Here is a 20,178-nt window from a genome sequence, read left to right on the forward strand (position 1 = left end):
GGGGCTTGTTCTGATGAGTGCTGCAGAAAAATGACGAAGTGGAAAATATAGAACATGAGATGAAAATCTGAAAGAGGAAATGGTGTCACAAAGACAACGACGGCCAGGGAACCCCGTGAAGCGCCGGGCAGGGTGCACAACGGTCCTCGGAGAAAGTTCAAGAGCAACTTCCCCGCGAACAGGTCCTGCCGGCGGCCGGGAATACGCACACTTTTTATGTTATGACTTGGACTTTCCTGAACCTTTCGAAGCAGAGGGAAGGCGAGGCGGGCGGTGAAGAGAAGAAAACTCTCGCCTACCGAAGGAAAAGGCAGTGCCCGGCCGCGCCCACCCCGCGCCCGCCCGCTGGGTCACATGACACGGCCAAGATGGCCGACCGGGAAGGCGGCTGCGCTGCTGGGCGGGAGCTGGCGCTGGAGCCGCCGCCAGGGCCGGGGCTGGGGCCTGGGTCGGCGCTTGAGCCGGGAGAAGACTTTGAGATCGTGGACCGAAGCCAGCTGCCCGGCCCGGGCGACCTGCGGAGCGCAACGAGGCCGCGGGCGGCGGAGGGCTGGTCGGCGCCCATCCTGACCCTGGCACGCAAGGCCACCGGGAACCTGTCGGCGAGCTGCGGGAGCGCGCTGCGCGCGGCCGCGGGGCTGGGCGGCGGGGACAGCGGGGACGGCACGGCGCGCGCAGGTAGGCTCGGGCTCGGGCCGGGTCTGTCCCGCGGCGGACCCGCGAGTCCCCACTGGCCACCGGCGCGGGCGCGGTGGGGCCGGGCTGGGAGGGCACTGGCCAGTCCGGGAGGTTACGCGAGCTGTTGACCGGCGGGCGGCGCCTGGCTGCTCCTGGGTCTTTACTCCGGCGGCCCAGCCGAGACCGCCCCCAGCAGCCCCGCGTGCCTGAGCGCGCTCCCGCACCCGCGCCTCTATGCTCCCCCACTAACTAGGTGAAGGACGTGTGCGCGTCCGGGCTTCGGAACTCCGTAGTAACTCCACGCACGAAACGGAGCCAGCACTGTTCTGCTTTTCAACCGCTCAGTGCGGGAGTGGAGCGCCGGCGGGTGTCGGGAGGGCGTGCGCCCTGGGCGCAGCGGACCAGCAGCACCTCCGCTCACCTCTGCCTGTGAGATGGGGATTTTAAAGTTACCCGATGATCTCTTAAAGACCTTTTCAGCCCTTGTAATGAATAGAGTGCCAGCATATCAGTGATAGTAAGATTTAAGTAACTTAGCCCTCTAACGCCAGACATCCAGAGCTGTGCTATCCAATACAGCAGCACGCATATGTTTTCGTGTGTGTGTTTTTGTTTTTATTTATTTGTTTTTTTGAGACCGAGTCGTGCTCTGTCGCCCAGGCTGGAGTGCAGTGGTGCGATTTCGGCTCACTGCAACTTCTGCTTCCCGGGTTCTAGCGATCCTCCCGCCTCAGCCTCCCGAGTAGCTGGGATTACAGGTGCCCATCACCACGCTCGGCTAAGTTCCCCGCCCCCCCCCCCCCATATTTTTAGTAGAAACGGGGTTTCACCATCTTGGCCAGGCTGGTCTTGAACTCCTGACCTCGTGATACACCTGCCTCGGCCTCCTAAAGTGCTGGGACTATAGGCTTGAGTCACTGCGCCTGGCCGGATTCCTCAGTTTCTAACTGAATCAAATTGAAATTGAGTACTTTTAAATTGAATTAAAAATTGAGTTCCTCGGCCGGGAGTGGTGGCTCACGCCTGTAATCCCAGCACTTTGGGAGGCTGAGGCGGGTGGATCACGAGGTCAAGAGATCGAGACCATCCTGGCCAACACGGTGAAACCCCATCTCTACTAAAAATACAAAAAATTAGCTGGGTGTGGTGGCATGTACCTGTAGTCCCAGCTACTCAGGAGGCTGAGGCAGGAGAATCGCTTCAACCTGGGAGGCAGAGGTTGCAGTGAGCCGAGATCGTGCCACTGCACTCCAGCCTGGGTGACAGAGTGAGACTCTGTCCCAAAAAAAAAAAAAAAAAAAAAAAACAAAAAACTGAGTTCCTCTATTACAGCGGCCACATTTTAAATGCTCAGGAGCCTGTGTGTGGCCGGTGGCTACTGTATGAGATAGCCATAATAGAACATTGTCAACTTCATAGAAAATGCTGGGACAGAGCTGAGGAAAGGTTGTGGTGCCTTCCAAGGAGCATCATAGCACACCCTTGAGGCTTCCTGATTCCTCCCCATCCACTGGTACCTTTGCTGTAGATGCACTGACCCCAGGTAGTGAATTGTGAGATTTTCAGTGGTCAAGAATAATTAATGAGTAAAGTTGAAAGGCTGACTCGTTTTGAGATCCCGGCAGTGGAAAATAGCATTAGAGGATGATGAGAGCCTGTGCAGCCCGGGAATCTGCTTCCCTCTAGCTTGACACCTTTTCCCGAGACTTTTCCACACATCAGTGGATGCCGAATTGCATACTCATCGACAGTCAGTACTGAAAGTCAAGGCATGGCGTCTCCTGGAGGCCTCTTAGATATTTCGTGGCAGGAGTAAGCAAATAATAAAAGTTCTTCCCTGATAGAATTTCTTTCCTTTAATGCAGAATCAAGGAAAAAATTAAAAAGATAAAATGAGATGTGTCAGTACCTGGCACAGAATAGTAAGTGTTTGCTGAACAAATGCATATTTGAAAAATACCTGTGTTCCATCTATGGAAGTGATACAAACAATAGCCAACACTTATATTGTCCTTCAAAGGTGCCAGGCGTTAGTCTTAAATCTGTAGAAGTATTCATTCATTCCTCACAACAACCCTATGTGATAGCAGGACTAGCTTCATCGGTGGATGGTCAATGCAGGCTTTAATCACTCTGGTGGAAAGGGCCAGGCACTCAGAAGTATCCCATGCTTGAAATTCTTAAATTTTATCTTTGAATTTGTGTTTTTTAAGTGAAGTCCAGTGGGACAGGTTCTCAGCTGCCCTGGCCCACTCGGGCTGCCCTGGGGCTTCTCCCTACCCTCCCTGATCCCACTCTTGCCCAGGCAGTGTTGGGATTGCACCCTCCGAATCTCAGGGCAGGGTGGCTGGTACCACAGCACATTAGGCAGGCAAGTGGGCAGGGGCCTCTCACCCGTCCCATCCCTGCAGGGAAGTTGCAATCCATTAGGGCTGTAGTAAGGGGGAGTCTGACTTCTGTGCTCTGCTGCAGGCTGGGAATTTTGCACTGGGCCTTGTAAATTATGTAGATGGCACAGGGTGATGAGTACCATTATTATCCCTGTTTTATAAAGAGAGTATTAAAGAGAAGTAACTTCACCAACTGCAAAATGTCAATATATATATCCCATATGGATTTAAAAAACTAGGCCGGGCATGGTGGCTCACGCCTGTAATCCCAGCATTTTGGGAGGCCAAGGCAGGCGGATCACCTGAGGTCAGGAGTTTGAGACCAACCTGGCCAACATGGTGAAACCCCATCTCTACTAAAAACAAAAATACAAAAATTAGCCGGGCTTGGTGGTATGCACCTGTAATCCCAGCTACTCAGGAGGCTGAGGCAGGAGAATTGCTTGAACCTAAGAGGCGGAGTTTGCAGTGAGCCGAGACCATTCCACTGCACTCCAGCCTGGGCAACAGAACGAGACTATCTCAAAAAAATAGTAATAATTAACTCAATTTAAGGAAAGTATTAATGACTGCCACTCAATCTAGCAAAATGGTGGCCATGGCTTACAAAGAGATGAAATTTGGGGAACTGCTGGGTAGAGGACCATGTGGCTGGTCCTGAAGGTCACCGGGATTTGAAGCCATCAGGTAGGACAGGAGCAGAGGTGGGGAAAGGAAATGGGCCAAGGGCGGCTTGCTCTGCAGCGACACAAGAAAAACAGGATGGGAGAAAGACAGTGACACCACTTCAGCCAGGGCCAGGCCCAAGGCTGACTCATGGTCTCTTTCCCCACTGATCTGCCTACACAAGCAATGAGGACAGGCAGGACTTTCCGAGGGAGCAGTTTAGGAGCAGAGATCGAATGTGAGCAGCACTCGTGCTGGATAATAGTTTTTCAATGGTAGAAGCTAAAGAAATGCTGCGGAATGTTTTGAATACTGGTTTTAAAATGTTGTCCCGGTCGGGCGCAGTGGCTCATGCCTGTAATCCCAGCACTTTGGGAGGCCAAGGTGGGCGGGTCACCTGAGGTCGGGAGTTTGAGACCAGCCTGACCAACATGGAGAAACCCCGTCTCTACTAAAAATACAAAATTAGCCAGGCATGGTGGCGCATGCGTGTAATCCCAGCTATTCGGGAGGCTGAGGCAGGAGAATCTCTTCAACCTGGGGGGTGGAGGTTGCAGTGAGCAAAGATTGCCACATTGTACTTCAGCCTGGGCAACAAGAGCGAAACTTCGTCACACACAAAAAAAAAAAAAAGTTTTCCCATGTGGGGTCTGGTATGTGATTGCATTGTCCATAGATGTCCTGTTTGGTTTTGGGGGATTTTTTTTAATGTAATAAGCGAACATGATTTTTAAAAATCAAACCATACAAAAGAACATTCGGACAAGCGTGGTGGCTCGTGCCTGTAATCCCAGCACTTTGGGAGGCCGAGGCGGGCAGATCATTTGAGGTCAGGAGTTCGAGACCAGCCTGGCCAACATGGTGAAACCCCGTCTCTACTAAAAATACAAAAATTAGATGGGCGTGGTGGCACATGCCTGTAATCGCAGCTACTCGGGAGGCTGAGGCAGGAAAATTGCTTGAAACCAGGAGGCAGAAGTTGCAGTGAGCCAAGATTGCGCCACTGCACTCCAGCCTGGGCCACGAGCAAAATTCTGTCTCAAAAAAAAGAAAAGACAAATACTAAATCCTCCTTCCCAGAAATTTTCCCCAGTACTATTGTATCTTTGAGCGTTTCGGCACATAGCACATATGCTTTCCTCTCTCAGCGTTGACTGTTTTCACGCATGCAATAGGATGTACCCACAAGGAATATATCTTGCTTTTTAGAGTAATGCTTCCTAAAGGATGAGTAACAAACATGTGTGTTTTAAGAATTAACATGCTGGCGGGGCGCAGGTGGCTCATGCCTGTAATCCCAGTACTTTGAAAGGCCAACGAGAGAGGATTGCCTGAGCCCAGGAGTCTGAGACTGGCCTGGCAATTTATTTGGCAATTCAGTAGGTGTAGAACTTCCCGATATTCTGTGTGTCATGTTGAACTATTATTAATGAAGCTTAGAGATGTGAATAGTTTGGCCAAGGTCACAAAGCCAGTAAAATTGAGAGATGGAACTGCTAAAAGATGGTTCCAGGTTTAATTTTCCATGCCTCTAACTTGAGTGCTAATGGGTACAGGTAACCCCATAGTAGGGGATGCATGAGATGGCAAAACACTGCCAGCAGCACTTCCAGAGACAGCACCACCCAGTGCTGATTGCCTGGAACACTGGTCTTAACATTTTTTGCTCACGTAACCCCCTAAGAAAACTCCCAACCTTTTTTTTTTCGAGCCGGAGTTTTGCTCTTGTCACCCAGGCCAGAGTGCAATGGTGCAATCTCGGTTCACGGCAACTTCCGCCTCCCAGGTTCAAGCGATTCTCCTGCCTCAGCCTCCCAAGCAGCTGGGATTACAAGCATGCACCACCACGCCCAGGCAATTTTTTGTATTTTTAGTAGAGACAGGGTTTCACCATGTTGGCCAGGCTGGTCTCAAACTCCTGACCTCAAGTGACCTGCCCACCTCGGCCTCCCAAAGTGCTGGGATTACAGGCATGAGACACTGCTCCCAGCCGAAAACTTAACTTTTAAAGTTAACTTATAAGATTCTTCATCATATTTTAAAGTTGCTCAGAATTCATTTTCTGGCATAGTGTAAATATTGACTTTTAAAATAAAACTGTTACATTGTTTTTTGAAATGTATCAAGTGGTATGTAAATACCTTAATGAATTGATAATTACCACCATCCATCTTTAAAATAGCAAGTTATTTAATATTTGAAAATTTTACATTTTCCCTTTTATTCATTAAACTTGAATTTCCATTCCTCTTCTGCCATAGAATTAATGTAATAGATTTGTATGTTTTTAAAAGTGTTATTGGTCATCTTATAAGTCTCAGCAAAAAGTATGTAAATAAGTTAAAGTTTAATAAATTTTTTTATTGTGACTAAAGCTCTAATTGTATAAAAATTTTTCTTCTGAAGTGAATTATCATTAAGTTTATTAGTAATGGTACATTGGTAACAGGAACATAAATATAATTTTTATAAAGAATTATACATAAATTTTTCTTGAATTTCTTTTTTTTTTTTTTTTTTTTGAGAAGGGTCTCACTCTGTTGCCCAGCCTGGAATGCAGTGGCGCAATCTCGGCTCACTGCAACCTCCGCCTCCTGAGTTCAAGCGATCCTCCCACTTCAGCCTCCCCAGTAGCTGAGACTACAGGTGCGCACCAGCACACCCAGCTAAGTTTTGTATTTTTAGTAGAGACGGGGTTTTACCATGTTGGCCAGGCTGATCTCGAACTCCTGACCTCAGGTGATCTGCCTGCCTCAGCCTCCCAAAGTGCTGGGATTACAGGCATGAGCCACCGCACCCAGCCAATGAATTGCATCTCTAAATGAGATGAATGGTGTTGGTTTTTGTCATTAGCATATATCTGTACATGAATATTTATGATTTACTGCTGAAGTGTGATAGAACTCAGCATCAGTTTTAGTCCTGTTTTTTGTTTGTTTGTTTGTTTGTTTTAGTAATGTTGGTCATCTTTGAACTCTTTCCAAGTTATATGCCCCAAATCACACTGATCTAAAGCCAAAAATTATTTTTTGTTCCCTTATTTTCATTCAAAGCAAATAATTGAAAATTACCTGACCTGCAACCAAATCATATTAAGGAAATTTCTCAACTTTTGGAAGTTACCAAAAAAAAAAAGTTTTACCAAGACTTATCAAGTGTGAGCCAGGCACGGTGGCTCATGCCTGTAATCCCAGCACTTTGAGAGGCTGAGGTGGGTGGATCGCCTGAGGTCAGGAGTTCGAGACCAGCCTGGCCAACATAGTAAAACCCCGTCTCTACGAAAAATACAAAAAATTACCTGGGCATGGTGGCGGGCACCTGTAATCCCAGCTACTGGGGAGGCTGAGGCAGGAGAATCTCTTGAACCCAGGAGGCAGAGATTGCAGTGAGCCAAGATCATGCCATTGCACTCCAGCCTGGGCAACAAGAGCAAAACTCCATCTCAAAAGAAAAAAAGACTTATCGAGGGATAATTTCACTTCTTATTCTTTCACTTAGGCACTTTGTTTAACCCAGAATACTCAGAATGGTTGGAGACATCTGAATATTGCTTATTTCATTCACCTTTGCCAATACAGTACTTTTTGACAAAAATACTTTTAGTTTATCATGTATTTCAAATCCATTTTCATCAAATACTTAGCTGCATTTTGGGCTCATTCAATTTATGGAAAATGGCCATCAAGCTAATGGCACATCTTAGGGTTGTGAATAGTGACTGGTTGAACATAATTACATAGATTTGTAGGGAGAAAAATTTAACTTTCTAAATTTAGGATACCCAAGCAGAGGGTTAGAGACCACCCCTCTGCCCCAAGACCAAGCTTAACTGAATACCATAAAGCAGTAAAAGACTGGTCTTCACGTTTTCGATTACTTAATCATCAAGGGCGACACCACCTCCATTTGGTGTATGGAACCTAGGGCACCCCAGGTCACTGCATCAAGAGGAAGACAGGTTATGGAGTGAGTTGCCCTTCTTTAGAGGGAGGAGAAAGAGTGCCTGTGAAACCTAAAAATCTGGAAATTGAGTTCCTTAAAACATCTGGGCATACCTAGCTTTGGCAAGACTGCTGTATATGTATTCCAATTTCAAGACCACTAGATGACAGAACTGGGCTTGGTGTCTTCTTTAAGGATAAATCTTTACAAATTGCTTTTATGGTTATTGCTCTCTTCAGAGTTTCTCCCTTCTCTTGATGAAGTTTTACAACTTTTATTTCCTTTGCCAATCATCCATTAAAGTTTTAAAATTTATAAATATATATAGGCTTCTCTCGAAATATAAAAATAATTATACTGGCCGGACGCGGTGGCTCACGCCTGTAATCCTAGCACTTGGGGACGCCGAGGCGGGCGGATCACCTTAGGTTGGAAGTTCGAGACCAGCCTGACCAACATGGAGAAACCCCGTCTCTACAATTATTACAAAATTAGCCGGGCGTGGTGGCACATGCCTGTAATCCCAGCTACTCGGGAGGCTGAAGCAAGAGAATCGCTTGAGCTCAGGAGGCGAAGGTTGCAGTGAGCCGAGATGTCGCCATTGCACTCCAGCTTGGGCAACAAGAGTGAAACATCTCAAAAAAAAAAAAAAAAAATTATGCCACCCCCAACGAAATGCTTAACTTAAGCCACCTTTAACCCTCTCCACAACCAAGGTGAAATGCTTAGGCTGTTTCTTCTTGCCCAGCAGCTCTCCCCCTTCTTGGGTTTTGCTGAGATAATTTTGAATTTTTAGTCCCAGGATGTCTCAGTATTTATTTAAGACCTTTACTACAAGTTCACGGCCATAATACTATCGTTCTTTCAGATTTAACTGTAATTAACTATATAAAAATATAGTACTTATAAATATGCTCTTTAATTGTCCATATTAATCAATGCTGGTGAAATAAAACAGGTAAAGGATTAATATCCAAAATATACAGGTAAGACAAAGGCAAGCAATTCAACACGAAAGTCAATTGAGCAAGCAATTCACAGAAGAAATACTAGGAGACAATAAACAGAAGTTATTTAACCTCAGTAGTAATTGGACAGCTGCAAACCAAAAACAATACGATCCCCCGCCCCCCATTCCAATTGGCAAATATTTCCAAGACAATGTAAGCAAACGCGCGCGCGCTAGGGTGAGGGCCGCGCTTCGCACCTGGGACTTATCTGCCAGGACTCTTATTTTGGGATCTAAACTTTTAGTTTCTAGGATACCAGCTTACTGGGTTTGAGAGAACATTTGGCCAGCACGTATAGATATCTGATGATAACTGCAGACAGTCTATTACACCCTCAAAGCGATGCGACAAGATAATGGGAGTTGAAATGGAACTCTCTGAATTCATTTGACTCCAACGATTTTCCTTACCAAAAAACAAAGTGCGTAAAACCTAAAATTGTCCACTAGTAGCGGACGAAAGGTCGGCAACAAGAATTTGAGCCTGGAACTGAGGGGAAGATGCTTCCCTGCAGGCAGCCGGCTGGCACTATCCGGCAAGGGAGAAGGCTGGAAAAGCCTGGGCGGGGTGTGCATCCTCCCCGGTCCGGGACAGAGGATGCAAAATGGCGCCCACTAGCTCCGTAGGAGTGGCCTTGAGCTGGACTCGCCCAATAGGAATGTTTGGGGGCGGGACGCTTTCCCAGCACGCCCTCCAAGAGCTTGGGGCGGGGCTTCCTGTAGGTAGCGCCCTTCCATTGGTCAAAAATGGAACCGGGGTTGCGGGAGAAGCCAAACGCGGCGAGTCTTGCTAAAGCCGTCGCCGTAGCAACGCGCGGAGCCGTCTGGGAGAGGCCTCTGGAGCAGGAGGCCCAGTGGCTCTTCTGACCCAAGGCCCCGCCGTCCAGGTAGGGGTCTGTGGCCTCTAGGGATCAGGGACTACTTACCTGCGAATCCCGGTTGTCCGCCCGCCAGCACGTCCGTTCCCTAAGCAGACCGCCTGGCCTCCTGCCTGATCCATCTTCTCACCGTTGCCCGGAGTCTGACCTCCCCACGCTCAGTCCACTGACGAAGCTATCCCTGCTCCTGCCCCACAGCTCCTAAGTGCCAGATGATGGAGGAGCGTGCCAACCTGATGCACATGATGAAACTCAGCATCAAGGTGTTGCTCCAGTCGGCTCTGAGCCTGGGCCGCAGCCTGGATGCGGACCATGCCCCCTTGCAGCAGTTCTTTGTGGTGATGGAGCACTGCCTCAAACATGGGCTGAAAGGTGAGCCTGAGGGGGCGTTTGGGAGCGTGGAATTTCGGGCTGGGTGTTTGCTTAGCATTTTTTCATCAGTGCCAGACATCCTTCTAGGTGCTGAAATGCCAGCCGAGGCGCCTGTTTTATTCCATGGGCAACACATACTTCCAGAAGGAGCACAGTAAGCATATCAGAGAAACTCTGTTGCCAGAGAAAGGGAGACTAATTTATTACATGGCCTCTCCCAGTCCCCAAGAGTAAAGCAAGAAGGGTTAAGCAGGCCGGGCGCTGTGGCTCACGCCTGTAATCCCAGCACTTTGGGAGGCCAAGGCGGGCAGATCATGAGGTCAGGAGTTCAAGACCAGCCTGGCCAAATGGTGAAAGCCCGTCTCTACTAAAAATACAAAATTAGCCTGGCGTTGTGGGCACCTGTAACCCCAGCTACTCAGGAGGCTGAGGCAGAGAATTGCTTGAACCCGAGAGGCAGAGGTTGTAGTGAGCTGAGATTGCCCTCTGCACTCTAGCCTGGGCGATAGAGTGAGACTCCATCTCAAAAAAGATTTTAAAGGATTAAGCAGTGACGTTTAGCAGCCTTCACTTCCACTTGGCTTTTGGGGGAGAGGCTGTGGGTCCCTGAAGAAATGTTGCAACCTGTTCTTATGAATAACACTTTTGTTTTTCATTTTAGTTAAGAAGAGTTTTATTGGCCAAAATAAATCATTCTTTGGTCCTTTGGAGCTGGTGGAGAAACTTTGTCCAGAAGCATCAGATATAGCGACTAGTGTCAGAAATCTTCCAGAATTAAAGTGAGTGAGAAGTGGTTATGCCAATTTGATGATTTTAAAAACTCTGTCATATTTACTCATTTCTCAGTTCCTTGCTGATGAAGCCCTTTCTAATTGGAAAGAGCTCTGCTGCTCATTATCCACATGATCTCTAGCAAGATTTGACTCTCTCTGAGCCTCAGTTTCCTTTTCTTTAAAATGGGGACAGTGATTCCTGCTTGCCACACAGGCCAAATAGGTTGATAAGGTGTTGTCAACCAAAGGGCACTCACAGGAGGAAAAAGAACTACTGGTACATTCCTGAAATCACTGCTTCAGACACAGGTGGGCAGTTTTCTGAATAATACATTTTGGGCCAGATTGTAGATTCCAGGCCAAAGGACATTTGTAATTTGTTAGGGTGGGACTAACGAATTATGTGCCATGTCTGGATTTGTCCTTGGGATCGCTATGCTTAGGCTCAAAATCAAAAACAGGCCAGAATACAAATAAGTCATCTTCATGGAATTTGGCATCTAGAAAGGATCTTAGGGATCTTTGAGCCAGTGCAAAAGAACCCTCTGCAGAGTTTCCCAGATGGGACTGGACTGTTCAGCGTTTATTTGACCCTTCTCCTAGGGAGCTTGCCTATTCCATTTTCAGATAATAATAACAGCCACTGCCCTCAGGGCCTGCTCTATGACAGGCATTGTGCTGAGAACATTCCTTCTCATTTATCTCATTTAATCCTCCACAACTATCCTCTAGGATAGCTGTTAGTGTCCTCATCTACAAGCGTGGGAACTGAGACTTAGAGTGGTTAAGTAACTTGCCCAAGGTGCCTTGGCAGGTGAGTGATGAATCAGGAAGAGGACGAAGGTCTGTTATGCCCTGAAGCCCTCTAAATCCCATGAAACTCCATTGCTGCCAAGCCCTGTGCATTCTTCTCAAGATTGGATTTAGGCCCTCTATGCAAATTCTGTCTGCCCGACCTACATCGCATATATTTAAAGCCTTTTGCACCTGCCAACCTTTCAAATGTTTATTTCATGACCTTTTTTTTTTTTTTGAGAAGGAGTCTCACTCTCGCCCAGGCTGGAGTGCAGTGGCGCAATGTCAGCTCACTGCAACCTCCACTTCCTAGATTCAAGCGATTCTCATGCCTCAGCCTCCTGAGTAGCTGGGATTACAGGCATGTGCCACCAAGCCCGGCTAATTTTTGTATTTTTAGTAGAGACGGGGTTTCGCCATGTTGGCCAGGCTAGTCTCAAACTCCTGACCACAGGTAATCCACCTGCTTCCGTCTCCCAAAGTGCTGGGATTACAGGTGTGAGCCACGGCGCCCGGACTAAATGACGTTTTTCATGAGCCTCTCAAGTCTACTGCCCTGCTTCTTCAGTTGTTCTTTATATGGTACAATTTCTCATACCCTTCCTTTCCAGCTCACTCACTCCCTCAAGAGTAAAGCACCTACACAGACAGTGTCCTGATGTTTTCTTTTTTTTTTTTTTTTTTTTTTTTTTGAGATAAGGTTTCACTCTTGTTGCCCAGGCTGCAGTGCAGTGGCGTGATCTCGGCCCACTGCTACCTCCACCCCCTGGGTTCTAGCGATTCTCCTGCCTCTGCCTCCCAAGTAGCTGGGATTACAGGTGCCTGCCACCGGGCCCAGGTAATTTTTGTATCTTTAGTAGAGACAGGGTTTCACTATGTTGGCCAGGCTGGTCTCCAACTCCTGACCGCAGGTGATCCATCTGCCTCAGCCTCCCAAAGTGCTGGGATTATAGCCCTGAACCACTGTGCCTGGCTGTTTTTTTTTTTTTTTTTTTTTTGAGACAGAGTCTCTCTCTCTCTCTCGCCTAGGCTGGAGTGCAGTGGTGGTGCAGTCTCTCAGCTCGCTGCAAGCTCCACCTCCCAGGCTCAAGTGATCTCTCCCACCTCAGCCTCCCAAATAGCTGGGACTACAGGCTGAGGCAGGAGAATTGCCTGAACCCAGGAGGCGGAGGTTGCAGTGAGCAGAGATAATGCCACTGCACTCCTGCCTGGATGACAGAGTGAAGTGAGACTCCATCTCAAAAAAAAAAAAAAAAAAAAATCATCTGCACTTTGACCCAGCAATTCCACTTACATGCATTTTATCTTACACATGTAATACAGGAAAATGACACATGTACAGAATGATCTATTGCAGTCGTTATTGGTAACAGGAGATTAGAACCACCCTAGTTTTTTTTTAACCCAGCTAAATAAATTATGGTGCTGTCCAATAATAACACTAAAGCTATAAAAAAAAGTAAAGTCCTCTGTGTACTGATATGGAAAGATTTTCAAGATGACAGATACTCGGCCGGGCGCGGTGGCTCACGCCTGTAATCCCAGCACTTTGGGAGGCCGAGGCGGGCAGATCATGAGGTCAGGAGATCGAGACCATCCTGACTAACATGGTGAAACCTCGTCAGTCCTAAAAATACAAAAAATTAGCCGGGCGTGGTGGCGGGCGCCTGTAGTCCCAGCTGCTGGGGAGGCTGAGGCAGGAGAATGGCGTGAACCCAGGAGGCAGAGCTTGCAGTGAGCCGAGATTGCGCCACTGCACTCCAGCCTGGGCGACAGAGCGAGACTCCGTCTCAAAAAAAAAAAAAAAAAAAAGATGACAGATGTTCAGAGAAATAAGCAGGTTGAGAACGGCATGTAAAATACGTTAAATATTTTGTAAAAAGGGAGAAAAATAATTTATATTTGGTGCTTGCTTTCATGTGTAGAAACGTGTTTTGGAAATGAACTTAAACAAAGGACACTATATTAGTGTATGGGGGGGATGGGAAGGTGGAGGACAATAATATTTCTAGTTTTTTTTTTTTTTTTTTTTTTTTTTTTTTTTACTCTATCGCCCAGGCTGGAGTGCAGTGGCGCAATCTCGACTCAGTGCAGCCTCTGCCTCCCGGGTTCAAGCGATTCTCATGCCTCAGCTTCCTGAGTAGCTGGGATTATAGGCATGAGCCACCACACCCAGCTATTTTTTGCATTTTTAGTTGAGATGGGATTTTACCATGTTGGCCAGGCTAGTCTCAAACTCGTGACCTCAGGTGATCCACCCCGCTCGGCCTCCCAAAGTGCTGGGGCTACAGGTGTGAGCCACCAAGCCTGGCCTACTTTCTAGGTTTGAAACCAAGTGAAGATACTGCCCATTCAAAAAAAATGCAGCATTAAAGTGCATATACTGTTTTGTAGCCTTTTTTCCATTTATTCCACTTAATATTAGATTTTAAATCTCTTTGCATATCAAATATTCATCCACAATATCATTTTTTGAATGGCCAAATCGTATTCTGTTGTATATCTAATTTTGTTTAACCCCCCTTGTGGCTGTCTTCAAATTCTTGTTACCACAAACCGTGATAATGATGTGGTGACCATCCCGAAACACACTTCTTCGTGTCCGTCTTCAGTTATTTCCCTAGGATATATTACTAAATGTAGAATTTTGGTAACCTGTTGTCATCAAATTGCCGCTAGAAAGTTGCACAGTTGGCCAGGCACAGCGGCTCACGCCTATAATCCCAACACTTTGAGAGGTTGAGGCGGGAAGAATGCTTGAGCCCAGGAGTTTGAAACCAGCCTGGACAATGTGGAAAAACCCCATCTCTACAAAAAAAAAAAATATTAGTTGGGTGTGGTAGCACGTGCCTGCTGTCCCAGCTACTCTGGAGGCTTAACGCAGGATTATCACTTGAGCCTGGGAGTTCCAGGCTGCAGGGAGCCATGGTCATGCCATTGCACAACAGCATGGGCAACTGAGCAAGACCCTGTCTCCAAAAAAAAAAAAAAAAAGAAAGTTGTAAAGTTTACAGTCTCACCAAGCAGCACTTGAGGGGCCTTTTTTCTTTTAATGTTTAATGCAGGCCTGTTCTTTCTTTTCTTTTCCTTTTTTCTTTTCTCTTCTTTTCTTTCTTTTCTGCTTCTCTGGAGATAATGCTAGAATACAGAAAAATTACACCTTCAAGATTGGGGCCAGTCCTGTAATCCCAGCACTTTAGGAGGCCAAGGTGGGCGGATTACTTGAGGTCAAGAGTTCCAGGCTAGCCTGGCCAACATGGTAGAAACCCCATCTCTACTAAAAATACAAAAATTAGCTGGGCGTGGTGGCAGGTGCCTGTAATCCCAGCTACTTGGGAGGCTGAGGCAGGAGAATCACTTGAACCTGGGAGGTGGAGGATGCAGTGAGCCAAGATCACAGTGGTGAGCCAAGATTGTGCCACTGCACTCTAACCTGGGTGACAGAGCGAGACTCCATCTCGGAAAAAAAAAAAAAGATTGGTTCCACAACATTGTGAATGTACTTAACACTACTTAACTGTAAGATTAAAAATGGTTAACATGGTAAATTTTATGTTCTGTGTATTTTACCACAATTAATAATAAAACATAAAATTGTACCTTTAAGGCCAGTTGCAGTGGCTCGTGCCTGTAATCTCAGCACTTTGCGAGGCCAAGGCAGCCTGATCACTTGAGGCCAGGAATTTGAGACCAGCTTGGCTAACATGGCAAAACCCTGTCTCTACTAAAAACACGAAAATTAGCCAGGCGTGTTGACGCATGCCTGTAATCCCAGCTACTCAAGAGGCTGAGCCACGAGAATCGCTTGAACCCAGGAGGTGGAGGTTGCAGTGAGCTGCGATTGTGCCACTGCACTCCAGCCTGGGCAACAGGCAAGACTCTATCTCAAAAAAAAAAAAAAAAAAAGTACCTTTGAGCTAACCCCTTAGAGATTTTATAAGCTCCAGCACTTCAACAAGCACTGAGTTCTCTACTCGTCTTTTGAAAGAATGTTTATCCATTACACAAATCTAACCTGATATTTTCCTGTGATTTTATGACTATAAGCAAAGCATTATCTAATTGTATTTGTAATAGTACTCAAAGGTGTGTGGTGAGCCATTCTCTCTGCCTGCCCAGACCGTGTGCATCCCCTCCAACCCCAAACAGCCATTCTTAGAGTATCGTCTGCATTTACAAGGCTGTGTTTCCTATGTGTCTCCCTGCCTAAATCAGGTGTCTTTTCTGTGTTTGTTGTTGTTATGCCACAATAGTTGATTCTGTGTTTGAATTCTAGGACAGCTGTGGGAAGAGGCCGAGCGTGGCTGTATCTTGCACTCATGCAAAAGAAACTGGCAGATTATCTGAAAGTGCTTATAGACAATAAACATCTCTTAAGGTATTTCATCAACCATGTTTGCTTACCTTTCGCTTGGTAAATAATTAGAACATAGGCTGGGTGCAGTGGCTCACACCTGTAATCCCAGCACTTTGGAAGGCCAAGATCAGGTGGATTGCTTGAGGTCCGGAGTTCAAGACCAGCGTGGCCAACATGGTGTCGTATTTTTATCTCTACTAAAAATACGACAATTAGCCAGGTGTGGTGGCGGGTGCCTGTAGTCCCAGCTACTCGGACGGCTGAGGCAGGAGAATCGCTCGAACCCGGGAGGCGGAGGTTGCAGTGAGCCGAGATCATGCCACTGCACTCCAGCCTGGACGACAGAGGGAGACTCCATCTAAAAATAAATAATAATAGTCTGAGCGTGGTGGATCACTCCTGTAAACCCAGCACTTTGGGAGGCCAAGGTGGGCAGATCACGAGGTCAGGAGTTCGAGACCAGCCTGGCCAATGTGGTGAAACCCCATCTCTACTAAAAATACAAAAATTAGCTGGGCATCCCAGCTACTCAGGAGGCTGAGGCAGGAGAATCACGTGAACCTGGAAAGTGGAGGTTGCAATGAGCCGAGATCGCGCCATTACACTCCAGCCTGGGCGACAGAGTGAGACTCCTTCTCAGAAAAATAATAATTAGAACACAGTTCTGTAGATGATTTTGAATTAAAATAAGTGTTTCAGCCAGGTGTGGTGGCTCATGCCTGTAATCCCAGCACTTTGGGAGGCCAAGGCAGGCTGATCACTTGAGGTCAGAAGTTCAAAAACAACCTGGACAACATGGTAAAACCCCATCTCTGCTAAAAATACTAAATTAGCTGGGCATGGTGGCATATGCCTATAATCCCAGCTACTCAGGAGGCTGAGGCAGGAAGATTGCTTGAACCCAGGAAGCAGAGGTTGCAGTGAGCCAAGATCACTTGATACCACTGTACCTCCAGCCTGGGCAACAGAGCGAGACTCTGTCTCAAAATAAAAAATAAAAAAATAAGGCCGGGCGCGGTGGCTCACGCTTGTAATCCCAGCACTTTGGGAGGCCGAGGCGGGCGGATCACGAGATCAGGAGATTGAGACCACAGTGAAACCCCGTCTCTACTAAAAATACAAAAAAAAAAAAAAAAAATTAGCCGGGCGTGGTGGCGGGCGCCTGTAGTCCCAGCTACTCAGAGAGGCTGAGGCAGGAGAATGGCGTGAACCCGAGAGGCGGAGCTTGCAGGGAGCCGAGATTGCGCCACTGCACTCCAGCCTGGGTGACAGAGCGAGACTCCGCCTCAAAAAAAATAAAAATAAAAATAAAAATAAAAAATAAATAAATAAATAAAATGAGTATATAATATTTACAGAAATTTATGACTGGTTCATTTTTGATATTTATAACTAAGCAATAATCATTATAAAAGGAATGTTCTCTAGACTATGATGATTTACGAGGGAGGACTCTTTCCAGAGTTAAAGCTCTCTTGTAATTGAGAAATAGATATATTTTACAGCATAGCCTAAAACCCAAGCTTTTCAGTGTTTTCAAGTCATGGCTCATTATCGAACGTATCTTTACAGGACAAATACTGATTTACAATATTTCACATACTCTGAGTACAGTTACACTGAGTAACTGAGTTACAGATTTTGTTCTAATGAACTAATTCTTTTTCAATTAACTTTTTATTTATAATCGATACAAAATTATACATATTTATGGGATACTGTGTGCATGTATACACTATGTAATGATGAAATCAGGGTAATTACCATATCCCTCACTTTACTAATGAACTAATTCTTAAGAGAAAAGTCTTCTGCACACACGCACAGTGGCCTGGATGCCACTGGATTTGGTACATTAGCAAGTCATTGCTGACCAGAGCAGTATCAGGCAGGGGATGGACCACCCCTGCAAATGGCCGCGATAACTGGGCAATAAGGAAGTAAAGCAACAGATGTTGCTCCGTGGGATGCAGGAAGGGGGAGCGTTATTCTTGGATGTGGGATCCCATTTCCTGTTTATATGAGCGTAAGTGGAGAAGTAGTTCATATCAACACAGAAGAGGAGCCAGTGGAGACACAGGAGGGGAGAGTGACAGGAGTCAAGAGGAAATGAAGAGAACTGGGGTCCAGGGTCTGCACGGAAGAGTTAACTTTAGACAGGGGGAGAGGTGAGCCCATCCTAAGCCACAGGAAGAGAAGAGAGGACAGGGGAGAAAAAGCAGCCGTTGAAGCAGTGAAGAGAAATGAAAGGGAGGGAGGAAATCCACAGCAGTATCTTCTGGCTCCAGGGCACAGTTGAAAAGGCAGTTCAGGGTGGGGAAGGAGTGGGGATGGTGAAGCTGTTTCTGTGCATCGCCCTGTCCTGTCCATCTCTTTTAGCGAATTCTATGAGCCTGAGGCTTTAATGATGGAGGAAGAAGGGATGGTGATTGTTGGTCTGCTGGTGGGACTCAATGTTCTCGATGCCAATCTCTGCTTGAAAGGAGAAGACTTGGATTCTCAGGTAAAATGGAATTTTGGCTCTAGATGAACACTTTCATTAGTCCAGGGACTTTACATAGGATCTGCAAACAGGTACTGAACCCAAAGAAGGGCAAATGGCAAAGAGCCCACTGGTAGAGGACCGGCCAGGGGCAGGTGGGGAAGCAGCTGGGGAAGGTCTCGGAAGGGTGAAGAAGTTGCATAGCCAGAGGTACACACGGAAAGCCTGGCAGGTTTGGGAACGGGCAGACAGCTCTCCATGGCTGGAGCAGAGGATGCTCTGTGGGCGAGATGAAAGTGGAGGCTGGGCCTGATTGTTAGGCCATTGGTGCTATGCTGAAGGGTGTAGCTTTTTTGTTTTGTTTTGTTTTGTTTTTGAGACGGAGTCTCGCTCTGTCTCCCAGGCTGGAGTGCAGTGGCGCAATCTCGGCTCCCTGCAACCTCCGCCTCCCGGGTTCACGCCATTCTCCTGCCTCAGCCTCCTGAGTAGCTGGGACCACAGGCACCCGCCACCACACCCAACTAATTTTTTGTATTTTTAATAGAGACGGGGTTTCACCATGTTAGCCAGGATGGTCTCGATCTCCTGACCTCGTGATCTGCCCACCTCGGCCTCCCAAAGTGCTGGGATTACAGGCATGAGCCACCGCGCCCGGCCTGTATTTTTTTTTTTAGTAGAGATGGTGTTTCACCGTGTTAGGATGGTCTCGATCTCCTGACCTCGTGATCCACCCGCCTCGGCCTCCAAAAGTGCTGGGATTACAGGTGTGAGCCACTGTGCCCTGCCTGAAGGGTGTAGCTTTTATCCCCTTTTATCCTGAGCTTTGGGGAGCTGTTGGAGTTTTTTAAAAAGTACACTGAAATGATCACACTTGGGTTTGAGAAAGCTCAATCTAGCGGCCATTCAGGTTATGAGTTGGAAGTGGCCAAGAATAGATACAGCAAAAGCCTTGAGGAGATTAGTCTAGAAGTCCCTCCAGGCTGGATGGGGAGTAGGAAGATAGAGTCAGGAGAGATTTGGGAAGTCAGTTGATAAAATGGCACAAAGGAGAGTAACCAGTAAGGTGTAGAGTGCTCTGTGGGAAGGACAGCCCTCTTGGGATGGGCTTTCTTCCTGCCTGGGAGCTGGTGACCAGAGCCAAGGCCTAAACTCCTGGTGGCAGGGACTGTAAATGTGTGAGGGGGAATAGGCACCCTAACCCATTCCTCACTTCGACCCCCTCTTCGGGGCACCTGCAGCTGTGGCTGGGCCACTGCCCGGAAAAAAGAGATTATTTTACACTATCTAGCAAAATTCCCAGCCTTTTTCCTGCATTGTGTTGGGTGAATCTAAAGATTCCCTGATCCTTCCATGTGCAGGTCAGTGTTTATTTGTAACCTCTCCTCCTTTTAAAAAAAAAAAAAAAGTTTGATTGTCTTTGCATGTTGAAAAATATCTTTTTTTGAATTCAGAGAAGTATTTTTGAAAAGACACTAAACATCACACATATTCTCATTACTCTGAGACCAATAATTCAGTGTTACATTGTGGTATACACCCTTCCAGCAGATGAATAAAGGTGTGTGCATGCATGTGTGTGTGTATATGTTTGTGTGTTTTAGAGTGAGATGTTTGAAGGGTTTCTTTTTTTATGAAACCAAACTATGATTATTTTAAGCACACCATTTTGTAATTTTAAAAAATTTAACAATGTGTTCCACACAGTTCCCAATAACGAGAGACATAAACCATTTAAAATGACTATGTAGTATTTCATTTTTTAACGTACCATTATGTAACCAGTACCTTATTAGTTTAGAGTGTTTCCATATTGTGACAATACTGTTGCTGGGCACA

The 20,178-nt window shown here is 46.8% G+C and overlaps 1 protein-coding gene across 2 annotated transcripts in view; it reads left to right on the forward strand.

The window, feature by feature from the left end:
- The first annotated feature begins 348 nt into the window (after positions 1-348).
- Positions 349-20,178, forward strand: part of RUFY1 (RUN and FYVE domain containing 1) — a 59,987-nt gene continuing 40,157 nt past the window's right edge. The window contains exons 1-5 of one of the 2 annotated variants that reach the window (XM_032158853.2): positions 349-678; positions 9,762-9,935; positions 10,597-10,714; positions 15,780-15,881; positions 18,240-18,363. In XM_032158853.2, the coding sequence (XP_032014744.1) occupies positions 369-678; positions 9,762-9,935; positions 10,597-10,714; positions 15,780-15,881; positions 18,240-18,363 (828 nt within the window). In that variant the 5' untranslated portion in view covers positions 349-368. Of the gene's footprint in view, positions 679-9,550; positions 9,573-9,761; positions 9,936-10,596; positions 10,715-15,779; positions 15,882-18,239; positions 18,364-20,178 lie in introns of those variants that run through there. The other variant, XM_032158854.2, reaches the window with a different exon arrangement.

Source organism: Hylobates moloch, unplaced genomic scaffold, assembly GCF_009828535.3.
Source record: "Hylobates moloch isolate HMO894 unplaced genomic scaffold, HMol_V3 SCAFFOLD_6, whole genome shotgun sequence".
NCBI lineage: Eukaryota > Metazoa > Chordata > Mammalia > Primates > Hylobatidae > Hylobates > Hylobates moloch.